The 23,653-nt window shown below is 38.2% G+C and overlaps 4 protein-coding genes across 4 annotated transcripts; 2 read left to right on the forward strand and 2 right to left on the reverse strand.

Annotated features, from left to right (window-relative positions):
* The first annotated feature begins 3,558 nt into the window (after positions 1-3,558).
* On the forward strand, positions 3,559-5,331 carry LOC135943720 (putative ankyrin repeat protein RF_0381). The gene has a single exon (XM_065490381.1). It carries the CDS (start codon positions 3,559-3,561, stop codon positions 5,329-5,331), a length of 1,773 nt encoding a protein of 590 aa, XP_065346453.1.
* An 811-nt stretch (positions 5,332-6,142) lies between these two features.
* LOC135943721 (putative ankyrin repeat protein RF_0381) lies at positions 6,143-9,943 on the reverse strand. Its single transcript, XM_065490383.1, has 3 exons — positions 9,229-9,943; positions 8,461-8,565; positions 6,143-7,935 (listed from the first exon to the last, which is right to left on the reverse strand). Exons 1-3 carry the CDS (start codon positions 9,941-9,943, stop codon positions 6,143-6,145), a joined length of 2,613 nt encoding a protein of 870 aa, XP_065346455.1.
* Positions 9,944-11,919: 1,976 nt separating this feature from the next.
* Positions 11,920-15,929, forward strand: LOC135943722 (bromodomain-containing protein 4-like). The gene is made up of 4 exons (XM_065490384.1): positions 11,920-11,988; positions 12,085-12,303; positions 12,459-12,878; positions 15,846-15,929. Exons 1-4 carry the CDS (start codon positions 11,920-11,922, stop codon positions 15,927-15,929), a joined length of 792 nt encoding a protein of 263 aa, XP_065346456.1.
* A 5,011-nt stretch (positions 15,930-20,940) lies between these two features.
* LOC135943723 (putative ankyrin repeat protein RF_0381) lies at positions 20,941-22,680 on the reverse strand. Its single transcript, XM_065490385.1, has one exon. The coding sequence runs from the start codon at positions 22,678-22,680 to the stop codon at positions 20,941-20,943; it is 1,740 nt and encodes a 579-aa protein (XP_065346457.1).
* Positions 22,681-23,653: the final 973 nt, after the last annotated feature.

The raw sequence follows: 23,653 nt of genomic DNA on the forward strand, positions 1-23,653 counted from the left end.
TTTTTAAATATTTTTTCAGCAGTGTATTCCCCCGCTTGTACGTTATGAAGAGATCGCAAACTTTCCATTTCCACGAGGCCGGCCGCACAAGAAACTCTGCAGAACTTATTCTTCCAACACAGGAGAAACGCTTACTACACTGTTCTATAAAGCCATGGAGCCTACAAAAATATTCAGTCGGTGTGAGTGGTGGCACCAGGCGCTGACTGCATTTACCACATTTAACAGGAAACCATTATTAGTTTAAGGTGAGTTTTTCCTCATTAACACTACCTAATGAATCAGTGATAAAATTTTATGATTAATTTTAAATCAAATAATCGTCTTATAAAAATTTAATAGCATCTAAAAAATTAACATTTGAGTTTTAAGTTGATTTTTTTAAAAATTATTATAAATTTGAAAAAAATTAATGATGTTAAAAATTACATGGCATTAGTTTTTATTACAATTATTATTTTTTCAGAAGACAGCAGAATCGCATGTTGGAGACCATAAAAACTAGAAAATATCAATGACGTGTGTGTGTGCTCAAAGTTTGCCTCTACATAACAAAGCAATGTGTTTGCGAACAGAACAGAACAGAATACAATTTGAACTTCAAAAAACATGTAAAGTTCTAAATTTGCACCATATGATGGCAATTATTTTATTTCTTGTTCTATAGGTCTTATGACAGGTGTGACTCTCCATTCATGGACTTGACCAAAATATACCGATTCATGCAGAAGACGATGAGCGAAAAAGCAGGCGCCACGGAAAAGAGCTCGTCCGGTTTTTCGCACTCCTAAACGTCGACGTGAACGGAGGAATGGAAAAAGGAGAGACGCCCCTGCACGGCGCCCTCTTCTCGGAAAACGTGGACGTCGCCAAAACTCTGCTTCGTCTCGGTGCCAAATTAAATAAAAGCAAAAATAACATTTTCGATCTTCTGCGTCATGGCCAACAAATAGAAAAGCGCCCAGTTTGTGCACAGCAAGAACAAGAATCTGGTTAAGTTCTCAATATTTGCTTGCTTCTCCGTCACCAGCATTATGGAAAGTGAAATTCGCCTGGCTTTTGGATTGGAATCTGTATCGGAAAAATATGATTTGTGGCACTTTAAAAATTATGTCCAACAAAAAACTTACAAACACACCATGTTAAATATAAACATCATAGCTTTTAATTTTTGAAATGGAAGTAGATTTTATTTATATTGAAATTTGGCAACTATCGATATTATATGAACACAAATGTTTTTATTTACTACATAGTCTATTCTTTTGATACTAATAATAAATCGAATATTTGCTCGAGAAAGACAAGAACAAATTACTTATTTAGGGACCTCTAGAGGCCTCAATTGGTTCGATTTTATTTTATTCGAAATCCGATTGAATAGTATTCCCCACAAACGTTAAGTTTAGTGAGTTACAGCCATCGGCCAGCGCTGGCTCATTGCGAACTATTTTTGTGGCGTCAGAGGCATCTGCGTTGGAGGGGAAGGTAAAAGCGGCAGCTGGCAAACGAGCAGGCACGCGACTCTGGATGTTGAATGCAGATGAGCGGCGAGAGGAAAATTAAAATTAATTAATGAAATTCCTGCGGCGCATCGCTTGTGAAAGGGAAATTTATTTTAGGAGCAACTATTTCGTTTTTGACACATGTAGACATTTTTTAACACTTTGTCGACCTTACTTATTGGAATTGATCAAGAAAAGACCAAAATCAAAACATTTGCCTTCACAACAAGCAAATTTAAAATTTATTAATTTAAGCATCAGGGAACCAGTAGTTAAAAGTACTCATTATGGCGATTGCCAACAACAAGCAAATCAAAGAAACAACGCCCAATAGAAAAAAGAGCACGCTGACGCAGAAACATGGCATGGATATTTTTATGGGTTCTTTTCTGTGCAGGTCTTCTTCATCATCTTCCGAGTCATCGCTTTCCTCTTGCTGCAAAAAATAATTTTGAAAATAGTGAATATAAAAAAAATAGACAAACCCCACCGAAAGTGTTGAATCTGTGTCTGAATCGTTTCCATGTAATAGCCGTCTTTCATTTCTAATCACTCGCAAGAAACGTTTCTGCTCTCTTCTGAATAAGAAAAAAAGAGAAATCAATACGAATTTCATTCTAGTGAGGAGTAACTTTAATCTCACCTATTACGTCGATTCATTCCATGTTCCCTAGTTGACCCGTCATTGATCACGCCACGGAAAATCAGCTCGAAGATTACAACTATGACGGCGATTGGGACGAACAAGATATAACTGGCGATCCAGAGGTTGTTTAGAAGATCGTCAGAAAACATCTTTGAAAAGGATTCAAGTAGTTTGCAGAGAATACGGAAATCGAACTACTCAGAGGCTCAAGTGGAATTGAAGTGGCTCACTAAACTGATTGAGAAGCTAAGAATATGTATACTAAACGCTAAGTGGGGACCAGTATTATTGTTACGCAAATAAAGACAATCGCTCGGCCCCCAGTAATGCGCCAATGATAAATGGGGAACTGAAAAAACCTTTTCGTTCATTGGGAATTAAAAATTGGTAGGAGTTTTCATTTATTTTTTATTAAATAAAAAATCTTTCATAGAGCTCTGTGTATTTATTTGATTCCATTGGTTTTTCATAGTCATTTATTGATTTTACCTTCGATTTTATACATATTTACAAGCTGCTGTGTTTTAAGTTGTTATTGTAAATTATTTAATTCGCTAGCTACACTTAAAATATATCCGGCGCGCACTTTTATATCAATCCAATCACAAAGATATGCTATGCAAATATGCAACTATATATAAATCAAATAAGTATATGCTATTTAAAATATAATAAAAATTATCTACATAACAGTTATTAATTTTATAAGATATTCATAAAAATTCAATAAGGTTTGCATAATAATTTAAAATTAAAAGAAATACGAAACAATCATTGTAGTAAATAAATATCTAAAAAATGTTATTATTTTAATAATTAATTATATTCGTAATTCTTAAATTTGTTTTAAATAAAAATTAAAAAACCGAGCCAATGAACTGCTGCCTATTATATATTTTTTGTCTTTCCTTTTGTGATCTCCATATATGCTAAGCGCCAAATGGTAAAAAATCAGCAAACTGCCAAAAACGCCAGACAGAACATATACTAAAAATGAAACCGTCTGCTAGCCAAAGAGCCCACCGCTTCAAGCATTCGTGTTTTGCGACCAAGAGAAAGAATTTATTAAAATTAACTGGGATTGTCTAGTTTGTTTCAAAGTAGATACTATTTTTGTTCTCCTGACGATCACTGACTTTGATCGCGTTTAAGCTCAAAGTTGATGTTTTTGTTTGCCAAACATTCGTTTCTTCACTGCATTTACACAAAATTACTGCTTATTCTTTTATTGTCATTCAAACGAGAGGTACCATAGAGTTAACGCTTTCCTAGCCATTGGTAGCATTTCAGTTGGAAGGAAGCAAAATGTCCAGACTAATTGTAAGTTAAAATATATCTTTCAATCGATAAAAGGTCACAGAATAAATCGAAATATTTTTTCAGCAGAAAATGAATTCATTCATCGCCATGAAAGAAAACGAACGCTTCAACGAGAAGACAGAGTTGGGCGCCACTCTGTTGATGCTCGCGGCCAAAAACAAAGACCTGAAAAGCTGCCTGACACTCGTGGAAAAAGGCCAAAATCCGGAAGCGACTACAGATTTTGGCGTATCGCTTCTTCACTTCGCGGCCGTGAATAAGAGACACGGACTGGAAATTATTTCGCACTTCCTGAGCCAAGGACTCGATTTATCGGAAGCAAAGGACGTTGACGGCGAGGAGCCAGTCCTTTACGCCATCAGGACAGGAGATTTTAGCCTCGCCAGGAATATTTTGAAGCTTCAAAATGGGGAAACTAACCTGTTGCTCTTCTTTGTTGCCCGAAACAATTTAAAAATCGTCAAAATTATTCACGCAGACAACCCTGAATTGATCAAAAAGCAAGACGCAAAAGGCAATAGTGCCCTCCACCTTGCGGCCGAGTTTGCGGACCTGAAAATGTGTGAGTGGATTATCAAGAAAGGCGTCGACGTAAGATCTGTGAACGCACTCAAAATGACTGCACTGCACTGCGCTGTGCTGAACGTTAATTATGGGAGAGAAATTGTCAGGTACTTGGTCGTCCGCTTGAAATTGTCCGTTTACGCCAAAAACAGTTCGAGCGAGACGCCCCTGCACCTGGCCCTTTCGACTGGAAACTTTGAATTGGCGCAGCAGTTGCTGGACTTTGGAGTCAAAGTAAAGAGGTGCAGCAAGAACCTTTTGCACTACTGCGTCAAAAGAAATAAGCTCAAAAGCGCAAGGTTTGTGCAAAGTAGGAACAAATCTCTGATAAAACATCGTGACTCCAATGGCGAAAACGCTCTTCACATCGCAGCTGAGTCCGCGGACATGGCAATGTGCCACTGGCTAATTGAAGAGGGCGTCGACGCCAAGACTTTGGTCCGAGTTAGGAAATCCTCGGCTCTCCATTACGTCGGCTGCAACATATTCTACGGAAAACAACTCGTCGCTTTCTTCGTAGGCTTGGGGTTGGATTTGAACAAAATGGACAAGTTTCTCTACACCCCTCTTCACGTCGCGCTGATTAACCAAAATATTGAGGTCGCTGAGGAGATGGTCAAATTCGGTGCCGACTTTAGAGTAAAATCTGGCCACTTCAACCTGCTGCACTATTCTGTAATTGGCAATGAATTAAAAAGCGTCCAATTTTTGCATTCCAAGGACCCAGAACTGGTCACGCAGTTAACGCTTTTGGGAGAAAACGCTCTTCACCTGGCAGCGAAGCACGCGGACAGAGAAATGTGCCAGTTTCTGTGCGAAGAGGCGGGCGTCAATCCTTTCAGCTCGAACGAGATGAACAACAATGTGTTGCACCTCGCCGCGGCCAACGAAAAACACGGGGCGGAACTCGTAGAGTACTTTGCCACCGAGAAAGGGGTGGACGTGCATCAAAGAAACGTATTTCTCGAGACCCCTCTGCACCATGCTCTTGACAGAGAAAATCTGGGCGTCGCTGAGGCGTTGCTCCGGGCAGGCTCCAGCATTAATGCCTTATTGGCTCATGACAGCCTCCTGCACTTTTGCGTTAGTAGAAACAAATTGCAAAGCGTTAGGTTTGTCCTCGAGAAGAATAAAGACATGATCAACGCAATTGGCAATTACGGAATGACCGCTTTGCACGTTGCGGCAAAGTTGGGTCACCTCGATTTATGCGAGTTTTTGGTCGAGCAGGGAATTGACTTGAACGCAGAAGATGCGTTTAACAACACGGCGCTAACCTACGTCCCGTTTTATTAATAAGAAACTTAGGAACTACTTTTCTCTACTTCTGGTGTATGTGGAAATATTAAACAGACAAACCATTGTAATTGAGGGAAAATAAATAAATTTAAAAATACAATTTCTTTTATTTTAAATTTAAACAAACAATAACACCAAGTAACAGGAAAACAGCTCTTTAAAATAAAAAATACGTGGCCAACTGGTTTTGATTATATTTAAATCCAAAACCACAATTCCTCGAATCAATTTTACTCTCACTACCTCTGCCTCTGAAATTTCATTCATTTTTCATCATCTCGCTGCTCAGTTTCTGCTCCATTCAACATCCAAAGTCACATGACCGATTTTACCTTCCCCTCCAACGCTAAGGAGAGTAAAAAACCTTAACAAACAAAGCTCGCAAGGTTCCAGCGCTGGCTTACTGAACTTAACACGTTTGGGTAAAATATTCATTTTGGGAATTTCAGTCAAATTTTCGGGTAGAATAAATTGAGGCCTCCCAGCCCTTAGCTAACTAATGTTCATATCTTTTACGAGAAAATATTCGATTTATTTTTAGTAACCTTTTAAGATATGTCCTAAAATAGATAAAAATGCAACACAATCGTTCAAAGAATATTCATGGATGCCAATTGCTATATAAATAAATCTCCTTTTGTTTGTGTATCAATTTTAAAATAAAAAAGTGGTTTATAATATCAAGGCTTGTTTGCCATTTTTTATTTCGCCTTATTATTAAAATGCTACGATATTTCATTTTTCATCCGATTAATTGAATATGGATGTAGATACTGATTCCAATCCAAGAGCCAGGAGAATTTCACTTTCAACGATGCTGGTGACGGAGCCTATATATTCCAGTGAGAAATGTGCAAAACTCGAGATCGGCGTGTTCCAAGGCCAGTTGGAGCGCGGTATCTCCTCCAGAGCATTTTTCCGTTACAAGTTCTGGCCTCTCTCCAAACACGAATTTGGCGCTGGCGAGTTTCTTTCTGCGGATGCAAAAGTGCAGAAGGTTGTCATTATCGATTTTGACATTTATATCAGCGCCGAATTTAAGAAGCTCCTCGGCGACTTTGATGTTTTCTTCGCGCAGAGCAGTGTGCAGGGGCGTTTCCTTATTCTTGTTGCGACCATTAATGTCCACACTCTTGGAAACAAAAAAGCTGACGAGGCATTGTCCGTGCTTTTCGTTGCAGGCGACGAAATGTAGAACGGAATTTTCCAATTCCTCGCTCAAGAATCGCGCATTAAAGTGGACATTGCAAAGCCACTGGCACATACTCAGATCGGCGTTGGCTGCCGCGAGGTGAAGAGCGTTTTCACCAGCACCTTTTCCCTTCACTTGCATCTGATTTCGGTCCTTTGAATGCACAAATATGGCACTGTACAGAAGGTTTCTTGAAATGCAGAACTGCAACATGTTCAATCCATAAAACTTAACATCTAAATCAGCGCCATTGCTAATCAATTCGTCGGCGACGTCCAGGTTTTCGTTTTGAAGCGCATATTGGAGAGGAGTTTCCCCTGATTTGTTCCTTTTATCGAGATCAACTTTCAAGCCGACGAAGTAACGGACGAGCTCCACCCCGTGCGCCTTGTTTTTTGCCACGTGGTGGAAGACGGTGGATCTCAATTCTGAGGCGCACAAATCCTTAGGCTTGATTTTATTTTTGCTGACGATCCACTTGCACATTTCCTTGTTCGAAAACTCTGCTGCAATGTGGAGTAAATTGCACCCTGCAAAATCGATCCTTTTCATAAGATGCGAATACCTGTTGGAAATAAATTTGGCACTTTCGATTTTGTTGATCTTCACGCAGTACATCAAAATATTCGGATCACACTTCTTAACCCTCACACCTGCATCCAACAAGTCACGAGCGACATTGACATTTTCCACGGAAAGTGCTGCGTGCATTGGTGTTTCTCCAGACTCATTTTTGGCGTACTTATTCAACTTTTTACTCAAGAAAAACTCAACCATTTCTCCTGCGTAGCTGTTTTGCGTATTTCGCGCAGCGAAGTGCAAAGCTGTCGACTTGTCTTTGCTCAAGGCCCTGACGTCGACTCCAGCCTCGCAAACAAGCCACTCGACCATTTCCGGACCCGCAAATTCGGCTGCGATGTGGAGGGCCAATCTACCCTTGGAGTCGAATTCCTTAACCAGCTCGCCGTCGTGTTGATGGACAATCTTGCTGAACTTCAAGTTATTTTTTGTGACGAAGTAATGGAGTATATTCGATAAGTTGTTTCTGAGAATCAGCAGTTCCTTTGCTCGCTCAAAGTCGGCCAGTCTAACCGCATAGTGGATCGGTTCTTCGCCATCAGCATCTTTTTTCTTCAAATCGAGCCCTGCTTCAAACGTGAAATAACGGATTATATCCATTCCATCAGATTTGTTCATTGCAGCAATGTGAAGCAGGGTTACTCCGAATTCTGTTGTTGCATCAGCCCTTTCGCCTGATTTTTCTACAAATTCAAGGAAGTACATGAAGTCACTGTCCCTTGCTGCAAGCATCAAAGGCGTCAGGCCGGTTGTCGTTTTTTCTAGGAAACGACTCGTTTCTTGGACGCTCATGAATGACGAAGACATTTTCCACCTCAAAATCTTGTACTCTGTGGGAAGAAGTTCATAAAATTCGTTAAAAAGATGTGTATATAAAAATCTCGATGTTTATAGTAACAATTGAAGAGTTAGGATTTTTTAAAGAAATAATTTACATACCTTTACTGTGGGAAAAGGAAGCTGAATTCCCTGAATATTCAGAATAAAAGAGTTATTTGTTCGTCCCAAGATTTGATCTGGAATTACAAATAAGAATTCAGTCAAATGCCAAACATTTAGAATGCAACAAAGAATTTGAGGAATTATGGAGAGTCATAAAATCATTAATTAACATATTAAAAAATTAGAATATTGCGGTTCATAATAAATTAAACATCTCAGCAAATAAATCAGTAAATTTCTTACCCCAAATTAATGGGAAGGACAATTTAACGAGACGAATGCAATATTTAATTTACTCCAGGAATTCTCACTGGCAAGGTCACCGTACTGGAATTAATGATCGATTTATTGATATTTTGAATAAGACTCACTGCGCGATAAGGTGAATTAAAATCTAATAATATTCTACTTACGTGTGTGCGAGAGCGAAGCACCAAATTTGACTGGCCTTGTGAGCGAGCACGATTGCTGCTTATCGTTCGGCTGGTAGACAAGGAATAATCGTTTTATCACTAAACCTGCAGTACGCATGGGCGCACAGGTTTACTCAGGGTAAAGGTTAACGTCGCCAGGTGGCAGGCACTAAAATACCGCCTGTTTCCGTGATAATTCAAAATTCAAAGAAAACGGACTCCGCTGCCTTTATAATCGAAGCAATAATACTTCTCAGCCGTTGAGGGGAATTCAAACGATTCAAAGTGCTCTTCAGTGTGGAATTTTCTCAACAAATAACATTTAACAAAATGACCTAATACCTTTTTAACAAAGATATGTGTATTGCCAAGTCAATCTTTATTTCTGAAAAGACAATGCAGAGCTGTTAAAAGTTGTTTAATAATTGGTTATGTCCTATCAGTCGTTTAATTTTGTGGTGTAATACGAATATTCCAAATTTATGAGTCTATTAGATGCTTTTTTGCTCGTAACAATTAATTTTTAGAAATGAAAATAAGGTCTATTGAACTCTTCTGATATCATTGAAAAAAATTCAAATAACATCGAAACTTCAACTTGCCAATAAAAACAGAAATAAAGCCCTTAATTTTAATGGTTCCTTGCATGATCTTATTTCTCGCATCGTGCAATTTACAAATAAGTCCCAAAGAAGACAAATGCTTCCTCATTTCTTTTTCGCTGTTTGGTGGCAAACACATGAGCGCCACTAGCATAGGATTACTGACCACTCCCTTTTTCTGGCCCTCCCTGATCAGAAAAAGTTGCGTTTCTTTGGTTAACGTCCACTCCTTTGTAGACGAAAAATGGGACGAGTGATTTTCCGAATTGCTTGTTGAGCGAGGCGAAGTGCAGAACGGAATTTCGGAAGTGAGAAGCTATATCTCGCACGTCGAATCCGAGTTTGCACAGCAAGCTGCACATTTCCAGGTCTCCAAAGGTGGCCGCCAGGTGCATGGCGTTCGTGCCTTGGGGCGACAAGATCTCTTTAACCATTTGTTTATTTTTCCTGTGCAAATATCGGACGGCCTTCATGTTGTTGCAAATCAAAAACAGGTGGACGAGGTTGAATCCGCCGACCTTGATCTCCAAATCGGCGCCGAGGTCCAGCATTGTCTCAGCCAAAGCCAGGTTTCCGGCCCTGAGGGCGTGCACGATGGGAGTTTTGCCTGATTCGTCCCTTTCGTTCAAATCTAAACCCATGTTGACGAAGAAGGGGGTGAGTTTGGAGCCATGTGCTGCGTTGTAGCCGACCTTGTGGAGCACCGTGGACTCCGGGCTCTCGGCGCTGACGCCCACACGCACCAGCCACGTGCACATTTTCTCGTCGGCGCACGCGGCAGCCACGTGAAGGGCGGTTTGCCCTTTAGAATCGACGTAGTTTTTAAGCAGATTCTTGTCCCTGCGATGCACAAACTGGGCGCTTTTCAATTTGTTGGTCATGACGCAGAATATCAAAATGTTATTTTGACTTTTATTTAATTTGGCGCCGAGACGAAGCAGAGAGTCTGCTCTATCGCTGCATGAATCGGTCTATGTCGGCCAAGCCCATGAACGGAGTGTTCCATCTGTCATAAAACCGATAGAACAAGAAATAAAATCAATATGGTACAGGATTAAAACTGTATACAGGATTTTAGGAGTTCAAATTATTTGTTGTTCTTTTCTACTAGAAGATCTGTGGTTTTTAAATCGACTTTCTCGCCAAGTGTCTAGAGAGTTATAATGAGTAAAAGCAAAACCACTATGCATTGAACAAAGGTTATCGACTTTGTTTGATTGTTCGTCGCAAATATTGACTCTTTAGAGGCTAATGTTTCACTGGAATATCAAAATCGGAAACATAATAGATACCGAAAGTAACGAACTGTGAACTTTCAATTAAAAATATAATTATTGGTTGTAAACCAGCACACTTAGTTTTGTTTTGTGGAGTCAAACCTTGAGCACCCACATCATTGATATATTTATTTTAGTTGACAATTTTTGTACATAATAGTGTAAATTCAAAAAATAGCCTAATGAATAAGAAATATTTTGTCCAGTTTTGTGTCTCAGAGAAATAAAAGTAGAGCTCTAAAATCAAAAGTAATCTTCGTCATTTAAATAATTACTTAATTAAGTAATCACTTAATTTTACTTGCTCAGATTTTAACATCAATCGTTGTCATGCCAAACATTTGCCTTCACAACCGGCAAATTTTTCTAGTAAAAAAATCTTAATTTAGACATCAGGGAACAAGTAGTTAAAAGTACTCATTATGGCGATAGCCAAAAACAAGCAAATCAAACCAAAAATACCCAATAGAAAAAGGACCGCGCTAAAGCAAAAACGTGGCTTCATTCCACATCGCTTAAATTAAAATTAATCTACAGAAAATAAAATTTTAGATAAGTTGTTAATTTTTTTACAATTTTAAATCTATTACTCACGCAGTTTTAATATTTTTAAATAACATCTAACTCTGATTAACATATTATTCTCAAGTCAGTTAGCAGGTAAAAACTAATTTATTTTGAAATTACTTCACGAGATGTAGCTGCACCTGCCGGCGCAAACCCTTCAAAAAAGGTGGGAGGAAAGTGTATTAACATCATGTTTGCGCCTTCAGAATATTCTCTTTCTCTCGACCCTCCGCATAGAAACATCCCTCCATCCGTGTTCTTCTCTGGTGTAAGTTTTATTTTTTGTTCTTTTAATATTTCCTTCGATTAAAAGTGTGTCACAGCCTTGAAATTTAAATTCCTAATTAGCCCAGCCGTATTTTACCCTGCGGAGCGGCTTGGAATTATGCTTTTATAACTACTGGCTGGCCTGAAGATCAATAAGCCAGTGCAATTCCCTTTATATTATTGTATTTTGGTTACTTTGAAAGAAGGCTGACGCGCGGACATATCTGAGTGAATACGAAAAAGATGGTTATGTGTCTATTATATGGTAATCTTGGTTTAAAAATGTATTCTACTCATTTACATTAGATCTTTATAAAATAATATGTCAGGATGAATTTTAGAATTGTAAATTATTCCAAAAACGTAACAGTTTGTTTTTCGTGGCTCACATTGTAGATGAAAATCTATTGGAACCTTTGTAGAAAAAGAGAAGGAATTTTAGGTATTCACAGTGGAAAGCATGAACAGCAGAGTTTCTTTTATTAAATTATTTATTTTTATCGAGGGAATTTAAGACTAAAATGTTTTTGTAAGAAGAAATTTTATACCGCCGTCATTCACGGAATATTCCTCTATAATAAAATTGCGTTCAATAATTATTTTTTGCTGCCAAGGGTGAAGTTTTTCCAATGGAAATTCTCTGAAAATGAAAATTAAATCAACAGGCGTAATTTTAAATCTCAAAATTTTATTTTAATTTAATTCTTAAATTGAGCAGAATTTCTAGTGCTGCCTGCTGATACACAATGTCTAAGCAGTCAGAGTCAAGTGGCCGGGCAAGAAAAACGCGCTCCTTTAAGCAGGAGAGCAAAGAGGTAAGCATTTAATAAAATAATTTAAAAACTCTTTCTCTAGTATTTCCTTAAAAAACACTATCAATTTAAGCGTTGCTAATTAATTATTTTTCTCAGCCGGCTGACACTGAGTTGAAAAGACCATCTCCCCCTATAAGCAGCCCGACTTATGAGGTTGAAGATGGACAGGTCAACCTGCCATATTTGCCAAAGCAAAAACCACTTTGTCGACCTTATGTGTTGGAATTGATCAAGAAAGAAATCGAAAAACGTTGGAATAAAGACTACATGGAGCCGTTCCAAGAGCCCGTGAATGAGATAACTCTCGATTTACCGGTTAGTTGCTATGATTTACTTTTTCAATCGCCCTCTTAAAACTTTTTTCCTTGTAAAACCTCATTATGATTTAAGGAGGAGCAAAATTTAATTTTAAAAATAAATCAAAAGTGATGATATTAACAAAAATTCCTCGATGTGCTGCTTTTTTGCAGGATTATTATTTTAAAATCAAGCACCCAATGGACATGGGCACTGTGTTGAAACGCCTGCAACACAAGTATTATGCAGATCCCAGCGAGTGCTACAACGACATGAAGCTGGTGGTCGAAAACTGCATGATTTTCAACGACCCGGATTCTTATGTAGTTGGCCAGGCAAAGATACTCTCTTCAGAGATTGAAGAAATAGAGCGAACGTTGCCACACCACCGTAAATACACAGCATGGGTTGATTCGGAAGGAAACATACTAAATGAAGGCTCTTCAAGGAGCAGGAAACGCTCCGAATCCGCGCCACCGCACGGCTCAGACAAAACTTCTCAATTGGAACCGGAGGAGGAAATGTCTGCCAGTCAATCGGATTTGTATTCGTGGGTCACGTTTGCTAAAGAAAGATGGGCTTCTTATGAACGGGTGTGGAGGTTAAAGCGCCTGAAGAAATTTGGAAAAGAAAAAGTTGAACAAATGGAACGAGAGGCTCGGGAGCAATGGAAACAAGAATCGGAGCTATTGGAGAAAATGAGGTAGCTCGCAGATTTCTTCTTAAAATTCAACTAAATCTCCATTATTTTCAGATTGGAATTCAATGCGAGACAGGCAGCTCAACAAAAGCCACCCACGCCAGATTACATGGATATTGAATAAATAATATACGACCCTAGCGCGAAGAGGAATTGCTTTTTAGAATTAAGATATCATTAATATAAAAATAACATATATGACGAACAAATAAAATTTTTCCAGAAGAGTTAATAAATTTACAATTTATTCTTTTACAAGGAAAACCTATTCTTTTCATTTAAATAATCCTTGTTGACATAGCTTTTTGAATCAGTTTAATAATAATTATTATTTTACAACTTCCACTGCCTCCAATACACATAGAGAGAGCAATACACACACGAAATTTCACTGTCAACAAAAGTCCAGCTTGACAAGTGCCTCTTATTGTTGCTGAAAAATAAAATATTTTGTAACAATTTCGAACCTTCGAAAAGGTAAAAAAATATTTTACCTTTTGTGTCTGTTCACATAACTTTGGAGATGTCTTTCTTTGTCAGTTTATATTTGCAGCTGATTGAGGCGATGAGGAGGATAATTACAGCAACCACTGGCAAAAATATGAAGAGCGAGGAATCGAAAAGGACGTAACGTACTTTGAACATTTTAAGCGAGTAATGCGTGCGGCTCTTCAGTGATGGAAATACTTTGATGTCCACTGATCGTGAGTGCGTAGGTGAATGAATTGATCGGTTGTCACTCTTTTAAGCTGATAAAGCTTTTGAAAACACTGAGAATAATAATAGTTTGTAGAACATTAGACTTTGATCTGTCTGCTCAAACAAATTTACAAGAAAAATCGATAAAGCTAATTTAGTTGGGTTTGATGTAATTATTTTGGATTTATGCATATTCGTTTTATTCGCGTTTATTAGATAGCTGCTGGCAAAGCAGCCCTAATTTATGAGATTCCTGTTGGTCTGTTACGGAAAACAGAGATCGCGTGTAAACGCATACATATTTTCCCCTTAAACACCACAAAGACATCCAAATGAAATCTTAGAGAAGAGGGAATCTCTCCCTCTAAAAAGATGAACCCCTAAAATAAACAGAAAAAATGAATTGAAAGCAATTCTAGGTAAGAGCAGGTTTTCTTTTATGCGCGTGCAAGAGGCGAAATCAATTTTGCATGCGATGGAAAAGAATAATTTTGTGTCGCGCCTCTCTCTTCAGTGCCTATAAATATGCTTGAGAAATTATTTTCCTTCGCAAGTGCCTATTTCACCGTTTTTATTTTATCCTTCTGTCCGATTTTATAACTATCCGACCCGGAAATTCCACTCTGCCGACACGCAAGAAGCAACGCCGTGTCAACAGAAACAGAGAAAATGGCACAAATAAAGGGTTACTTACAATTAGAACTTTAGTAAAATAAATATTTGGATTACGAAATAAAGTATACAAAATGATTTGGAGGAATATCGATGGAAAAATTCTGTAGCGGATGAGAGAGCATTAAAAATTATATTTTTATCGACAAGAAATTTAAAAAAAATCCAATTGCATGGTAATTGAAAAGAAATCATTCGCATTTATTTTATTTGGATGAAATTTCGCTGTTTAGTTTGATTTCTAGTTCCTGACAAGCATAATATATGGCTTTGATCCAGAAATTAAAAATTAAAAAAATCAGCCTTCGAAAATAATAATTATAAAAAAATAAACATAAAGAATATTGAACTAACTCTGAAACGCGTGTAAAATTTTAATTTCCACAAACCGCGCATATCGCATTAAAATAATCATAAAATTACCTTTGCTGCTGCGGGGAATTGCTGAATTTTTATTGCGACTTTAAAAATTATGATGCAACTTTTGAGTTCAAATTTAAGATTTTTGGAAAAAAATTAACAAAAAATTATTTATAAAAATACATAAACTGCTATTCTTGAACCAACACAAATTTGTAAATAATATTTCAGCACTAATATATTCTCCCGTTTATGTTATGTAGAGAACAAACTCCAAATGTTGAACTTTCCATTTCCATGTGGTTTACCACAGGCAGCTATAAAACAGAACGGAGAGCTAAAACAGAAGTCATTCACCAACAATCTCGCGACAGCTCTACCATGCTGGACACAATCCAACTTCGACTCGTTTACTGGACAACCTACTGGCATTATTCGTATTGCGCATTTACTTTATTCAAGAAAGCAAAATATTTATAATTATCCAGGTGAGTCCAACTCATTCCTTACTGTTAAAGTGGTCGTTGATTTCTTTAAAATTATTGCATAAAGTATTAATAATGTTAATGTAACATAAAGGCTTGCGGATTTCCCATAAAAATTCTTTGAACAATTTATTTAAAAATTTCATAAAATATTTATTAAAAAGAATCTAATATAAACATAAAATAAATATCTTTTAATCGCTTTATTTTAACATAAATTTAATTAAAACGCAGCTCGATTTCCGTCTTCTGTGCAACCACTCGATTATTATTCCTCTATGTCTTCTCACGAGCTTCTGAACACCCTCTGGATCGCCAGCTACATTTTGTTCGCCCCCATTGTCCTCATGGTCGTAATCATCTTGCTGATTTTCTTTGGCTTGATCAACGACGGGTCACCTAAGGAAGATGAAATGAATGAACGCTATAGGTGAGATTAATTAAATTCACTCCTTGCTCGAAGGAAATTTACATTGATTTCTCTTTTTCGTATTCATAGAATAGACCGGCAACGATTCTGCTGGCGGCCTTCAACAGTGAAAAACAGCTAGCACGTCGATTGGATCAGACGCAGATTCAACTCTTTCGGTAAGTTTGGCTTATTTCTTTATTTTGACTATTTTTTTTAAATTTGTTTTTCACAGCAAGATGACACCGATGACACGGAAGATGACGATGATCTGCACAGAAAGAAGACACAAATTTTTCCCATTCATGTGGTTGCCTGAGCCTGGCCTTTTTTGTTTACGGTTTTTTTGTTTCATTGTTTGGAATTGCTTTTTAGAATTAAGATATCATTATTAATATGAAAATTACATATGTCGAACAAATAAAACTTTTCCAGATGAGTTAGTAAATTTACACTTTATTCTTTTACAAGGAAAACCTTTTCTTTTCATTTGAAAAATTAATATTGACATAGCTTCTTGAATCAGTTTAACACAGGGATATTATAATTTTACAACTTCCACAGCCTCCAATACACATAAAGAGAGCAATACACACACAACTTTTCACTGTCAACAAAAGTCTAGCTAGACGAGTACCTCTAGTCATTAATATTGTTGTGTAATTCTAAACGGCAAAGCTTATCCTTATGGAAATGAAGCAGAAAAACCTCACAAATTTCAAAATTCTTATCTCCATTAATATCCTATATCGGAATGGGCTTGTAATAATTTCGGGCATTTTACCCTCTCGATTGTTTTTAAAATATATTTTTTTTACAATCCCAAGGAGCTGAAAGAATAATATCTCACTGTTTCTTTTCATCACAAGTTTTTATTCAACAGACTTAACGCAGAAATATTGTCATCACATATTCTACACTATTCCTTAAGATGGATGTGGGATTTAACTAGATCTTTGCTCCGAAAGTCAACGAACTGGAAACCTTGTAAATTCGGCGCTTTATGGCAGATGACTTCAAGAAAGCCACCCACCATCGCTTGCTTCTCCAAATCAAGAGGTTCTTGAATCTGAACTGCAAAGGAGTAAGCATGTTAAATAAATAAAAACTATACAAACATAAACAAAATATATTTACCAATCAAGGACTTTAGACTGCGAGCAACACATTTTCTTGATCTCAAAGCGTCCGTGACATCCTTCAGATTATATTTCTGCAGATTTCTAATGATTAAGTGGATGCTCGTCAAATCAGGCGCCCTCATCACGTTGACCATTCTTTTCATGTTTTTCGGCAAGTCGTAGAAGTGCAACTCCACGATCCCGTCCAAAGTTGCAGGAAGGGGATTAATTGTCATGAAAAGACGAATGTCTGGAGCGCGATGCTCTTTCACCAAATACATTTGCCAATTCCTATTCTTGTAATTGACGGAGGCTCGCAACCTTGGTATCATTTGTCTGGAGGGACAGCAGTTGATTGTGACAAGTTTCCTGATCTTCCTCAGCCGGCAGAGCGATTCCCATTCATAAAAGCCAGAAAGTCCGACAACAAATAGGGTTTCAGCGGAGTCGGAATGCCACTCTGCCTGTCGGGGGTGCATCTGACGCCGGACGAACAGGTGCTTGAGTCCACTCGCTCCGTTCAGCGCCTCAGCTTCGTTGTCATCCAAAACGTGGCAGATACTGGATTCCCACTCGTGATAGAACTGCGTACGGTCTCCAATCAAATCAGGATCGCAGCCGATTGCGGTTAAAAAAGGGAACTGCTGCACCAAGAGCCGGCTGTATGGGATGCACCGGCCGGGTTCCGCGGGATTATTCGAAGTCCAGTATTCCTCCCCGTCGGAAACAACGTCAAAGAGGAAGTTCCTCAGTTTTTTCAAACGCCGCAGCATCACCGCCATGGTTTCTTTGTTCAAGGAAAAGTGCAGGTTGCATTCGAGGATGGTCAAGTGTTGAAAGGCTGAGGTCACCTTGTCAAAATCGTCTGTTCGCATAACCAAACCAGGCATTCGCAGTTCCCGGAGGTTTCTGAACTTGAGAGTGGCGAATCCCTCGGGTCGAGACCAGAAACTAGGGCAGATCAGGTTCACCCTCAGCAATCTGATGCTGTGAGCGTTGCTCTCCGCCACTCCTTCGATCGCAGGCAGAAAAAACATGTCCGCTTGTCCAGGGTTTTTGGGCATGAACTCGATCCGTTCAATCGGATCCTTCACCAAAACCTTAAAAACTTCCAGCATCCGCGGATCTGGGATCTTGTGCCGCGGCTCCACATCGTCGTTGGCGAACGCGAGCAGCCTCAGAATATTTTCTCGCCTGGTCCGAGGCATTTTGGCGAAGCAAAGCGGTTCGTAAGGGCATTCGGAAGTGGGCCTCAGGCGGTCGATGCACCTGAACAGATAGTCCGTGTTGGATAAATTGACCGTCGTGGCTTCATCCTGCAGGGAGGTTGGATTTCCTGCGTGTTCGTTGGCCATGATATCTTCTTAAAGTAACACGAAATAAAAAAGTTAGGCTTAGGAGCTGCGTGTGTCTGGAGCCTTTCGATTCTCAAAGAGAACTGAAGTATCTAAATCCGAAAGAGAGAGGGGATTGCGTTCAAGTAGGGTCCAAACTTCAAAGTTCAAGATGACTCGAAAAACATACTATAGCAAGTAAACAAAAGTTGTTATAATGTCATTAAGTAAAGCTTTTAATAAATTAAATATAAGAAAAACGATTTAATTTATTTAAAAAAACTGCTCAAAAGTTTGCATACAAATATTGTCTATTTTTTGTGAAACTACGATTTATTTTCTAATTTAAGTAAATTTTTTCTCATCATTCACACAAAATATTGGATAGATCGCGACGGGAGGTATCCAATTCATTTAATGTTTCTATTAATTTGAATTTTTTCGATTCCTCGGTCCTCGTTTCAGTATCAATAATGCTCTCTTAGAGATAAATAAAACTCTTGCTATTTATTTCACAAATAATATATATTCAATGATGCAATTTAACTTATTGCTTTAAAAATTTAACTCTAATTAATCTTTGATTAAATATTTCCTATAAAATTGTAATTTTCTGAAGAATAGTTTTATTTGAAGCGATGATAAAGAAGCCTTTCAGACCAAAGTCGGAATTTATATTGTTAGTATATATACTTGTCTAACAACAATACTGGTCCCCTCTTAGAGTTTATTATACATATTCTTTGCTTCTCAATCAGTTTAGTGAAGCAGTTCAATTCCATTTGATCCTCTGAGCAGTTCTTCTCTGCAAACCACTCATCGATTCCTATATGATTTTGGACGAACATTTGAACAACCTCAGGATCGCCAGCTGTATATTGTTCGTATCCATAGCCGTCATAGTTGTAATTGTCTTCCTGATTTTCTATGGCTCGTTATACGAAAGGTTAACTAAGGAGGTTGACATGAATGAACGAAATAGGTGAGATTATAAATTCACTCCTCGCTCGAATGAAATTCAAATTGTTGTCGCTTTTTCGTATTCAGACGAGAGCGGAAACGTTTCTGGCGGGCCAAAAGAAAAGAAAAACGGCTATTACATGGAATGGATTCAGACACAGATTCAACTCTTTCGGTAAGTTTGTCTTAATATTTTTAATCTTTTTTTAAAAATTCTTTTTCACAGCAAGATGAAACCGATGACACGGAAGAAGACAAAGACATGAACAGGAAAGAAGAGATAAATTTATCCCCTACATGTGTTTGCCTGAGCCTGGCCTTATTTGTATACTTCGTTTTTTGTTTCATTTTCATGTTGATGGCATTTGCCTTAATAATTACTTTTAACTATTTTTTCCCTATTGCCTTAATTAATAATTCTTAATTGGACAAATTTGCGGGCTGTGAAGGCAAATTATTGTTTTGTTATGACGACGATTGATGTTATAGTCTGAGAAAGTATAATTGAGTTTTTTAAAAATAATTTATAATGACCAAAATTCTGCTTCTCTTTGTGACATTTGTTCAACTCTTTCTTTTCCAAATTTCGTCTCGCGCTTTAACCTCCACTCCCGCGTTCCTGAGACGCCAATCTTTCTAAAACTTTCTAAAAATGAAGCCCACGGATATAAATTAGATTCACTGGCAGATATTTGCTTCGACGTTTCCAATTTAGAAGCTTTAATGTGTGAGCCATGTGGAGGCGCAGATTCGCAGAGCATGTTCTTCTCCTACAATAGAAGTACATTCGAATAGTATGTTCCCTTCCGAATCAAGCCATGCAGTGTATTTACTGTGGTGTGGCGCTGTTCACTTTATTTCTTCAAAATGCGAAGAGAGTTTCTTAGCCTGGCCAACTGCATAATTATCCGGGTACTGAAAATCGTGCAGTTTTCGACCACCAGCTTCATGTCCTTGTAGCAGTCGCTGGGATCTGCATGATACTTTTGTGTTGCAGGCGTTTAAACACAGTGCCCATGTCCATTGGGTGCTTGATTTTCGAAAAATAATCCTGCAGAAAAGCAATGCAACAAGGAATTTTTGTTAATATCATCACTTTTGATTTATTTCTAATAAAAATTTCTTCCCCAAATCACAATAATGAGTAACTCGAGAGCAATCTCATTCACGAGCTCTTGGAACGGCTATTATTTATTCCAACGTTTTTCGATATCTTTCTTGACCAATTCCAATACGTAAATGGTCGACAAAGTGGTAAATGATTTCAACATTTGTTAAATCCGAAACAGCAGCTCCTCAATTAAATTTTCCGTTCACAAGCGCTGCGCCGCAGTAATTTCATTAATTAACTTTCATTTTCCTCTCGCCGCTCATCTCCATTCAACATCCTGAGTCGCGTGCCTGCTCGTTTGCCAGCTGCCGCTTTTACCTTCCCCTCCAACGCAGATGCCTCTGACGCCACAAAAACAGTTCGCAATGAGCCAGCGCTGGCTGATGGTTTAAACTCACTAAATGCTATGTTTGTGGGGAATAATATTAAATCGAATTGCGAATAAAATAAATTCGAGCCAATTGAGGCCTCTATAGAACCTTAAATAAATAATTTTTGTTCTTGTCTTTCAAGAGCAAATATTCGATTGATTTTTAGTACATAACAAAAAAGTAGAGTATGTAGTAAATAAAAACATTGGTGTGTTCATATAATATTGATAGTTGCCAAATTTTAATATAAATAAAATCTACTTCCATTTCCATTTCATAAATTAAAAGCTTTAATATTTATATTTTACTTGGTGTGTTTGTAAGTTTTTTATTGAACCTAAATTTTAAAATACCACAAATCATTTTTCTTCCTATACAGATTCCAATCCAAAAGCCAGGCGAATTTCACTTTCCACAATGCTGGTGACGGAGCCTATATTCCAGTGAGAAACGCGAAAAAATCGAGATCGGCGTGTTCCTTGGCCAGTTGAAGCGCGGTTTTTCCTCCAGTGCATTTTTCCTTTACAAGTTCTGGCTTGACTCCTACTATGAATTTGGCGCTGGCGAGTTTATTTCTGCGGATGCAAAAGTGCAGAAGGTTGTCATTATTGATTTTGACTTTAAATTTGGCGCCGAATTTAATCAGCTCCCCGGCGACTTTGATGTTTTCTTTGCACAGAGCAGCGTGCAGAGGCGTCTCCTTATTCTTGTTGCGACGATTAACGTCCACACCCTGAGAAACAAAAAAGCTGACGAGGCTTTGTCCGTGCTTTTCGTTGTAGGCGACGAAATGTAGAACGGAATTTTCCAATTCCTCGCTCAAGGATCGCGGATTAAATTGGGCATTGCAAAGCCACTGGCAAATACTCAGATCGGCGTTGGCTGCCGCGAGGTGAAGAGCGTGTTCACCTTCTTTTCCCTTCACTTGCATCTGACTTCGGTCCTTTGAATGCACGAATATGGCACTGTACAGAAGGTTTCTTGAAATGCAGAACTGCAACAAGTTCAATTCATCCAACTTAACTTTCAAATCAGCGCCGTCTTCTATCATCTCGTCGGCGACGTCCAGGTTTTTAACCCGAAGCGCATAGTGGAGGGGAGTTTCCCCTGATTGGTCCCTTTCATTGAGATCAACTCTCAAGTCGACGAAGTAACTGGCGAGTTCCACCCCGTGAGCCTTGTTTTTTGCCACGTGGTGGAAGACGGTGGATTTTAATTTTTTGGTGCACAAATCCTTAGGCTTGATTTTATTTTTGCTGACGATCCACTTGCACATTTCCTTGTTCGAATACTCTGCTGCAATGTGGAGTAAATTGCAACCTGCTGAATCGACCCCTTTCATAAGACGCGAATATCTTTCGAAAACAAATTTGGCACTTTTGATTTTGTTTTTCTTCACGCAGTACATCAAAATATTATCATCGCATTTCTCAAACTTCACACCTTCCTTCAAAAAATAGTAAGCGAGATCGACTCTTTCCATGGAAAGCGCCACGTGCATTGCTGTTTCTCCAGATCTATTTTTGGCGTGCTTCTCCAACTTTCTAGTCAGCAAAAACGAAAAATTATTTCTTGCGCACCACATGCGCCTATTTCGCGCTGCGAAGTGCAAAGCTGTCGACTTGTCTTTGCTCAGGGCCTCGACGTCGACTCCAGCCTCGCGAACAAGCCACTTGACCATTTCCGGACCCTGAAATTCGGCTGCGATGTGGAGGGGCAATCTACCCTTGGAGTCGAATTCCTTAATCAGCTCGCCGTCGAGTTGAAGGACAATCTGGCAGAACTTAAAGTTGTTTTTTAACACAAAGAAGTGCAGTATATACGGTAAGCAGTTTCTGAGAATCAGCAGTTCCTTTGCTCGCTCAAAGTCGGCCAGCCGAACCACATAGTGGATCGGTTCTTCGCCATCAGCATCTTTGTTATTCAAATCCACGCCTTCATTATTAATAAAATGACGGATTATATCCATTCCGTCATATTTGTTCATTGCAGCAAAGTGAAGCATAGACACTCCGAATTCTGTTGTTGCATCAGCCCTTTCGCCTGATTTTTCCACCAATTCAAGGCAGTGCCTCAGGTCACTGTCCCTGGCTGCAAGCATCAATGGAGTCAGGCCGGTTGTCGTTTTTTCTACGAAACGACTCGTTCCTGGGACTCTCACGAACGAGGTCATTTTCCTCCGCAAAATCTTGAACTCTGCGGGAAGAAGTTCATAAAGTTCACTAAAAAGATCTGTATATTAAAATCTCGATTTTTTCAGTAGCAATTGAAAAGAGTTAGGATTTTTTAAAGAAATAATTTACATACCTACGCTGTGGGGAAAAAGAAGCTGAATTTCCTGAATATTCGGAATAAAAGAGTTATTTGTTCATCCCAAGATTTGATCTGGAATTAAATACAAGAATTCAGTTAATAATGTCAAACATTTAGCATGCAACAAAGAATTTGAAGAATTATGGAAAGTCATAAAACCAAAAAAAAAACACTAAAATTTGAATATTAAGTTAAATAATTAATTTAACATCACAGCAAGTAAATAAATAAATTTCTTACCCCCAATTAACGGGATGGTCAACTGAACGAGACGAATGCGAATGCAATATTTAATTCACTCCTGGAATTCTCACGGGCAAGGTCAGCAAACTGGAATAAAATAGATCGATTTATTGATATTTTGAATAAGACTCACTGCGTTATTTAAAATCTAATTTAATATTCTACGTCCGAGTGTGCGAGCGATAAGCAAAACAAATAAGCGGCGAATGGCTAGACTGACTTTGGTTTCCAGCACGTCAAAAGAAATTATTCATTAAGTGAAGAAATGACCGTAGGCAGGATCAAGTCTGAAATCGCAGTAGAAGTGCGTTACAATTAAATTTATTACTAAAGGTGGCGCCATCTAGTGGTAGTTTTGAACTATAAGGGCTTAATACAACTGGTAAATTCATTTAATCAAATAACAGGTTTTGCAGAATTTTTGTGCAAAATATCTGTATGCCAAATATGCTAAAATATTAGAGATAATTGGCTAATCAGGCAGAAAATTCGCTGTCATCTAACTAAAAAATCCCGATTTATTTCACAATTTAAAGAATTTACCACAAAATTCGCACACCATGAATTAAATTGAGTTGAAATCGATCGAA

The sequence above is a fragment of the Cloeon dipterum genome, chromosome 4, assembly GCF_949628265.1.
Source record: "Cloeon dipterum chromosome 4, ieCloDipt1.1, whole genome shotgun sequence".
Classification (NCBI taxonomy): domain Eukaryota; kingdom Metazoa; phylum Arthropoda; class Insecta; order Ephemeroptera; family Baetidae; genus Cloeon; species Cloeon dipterum.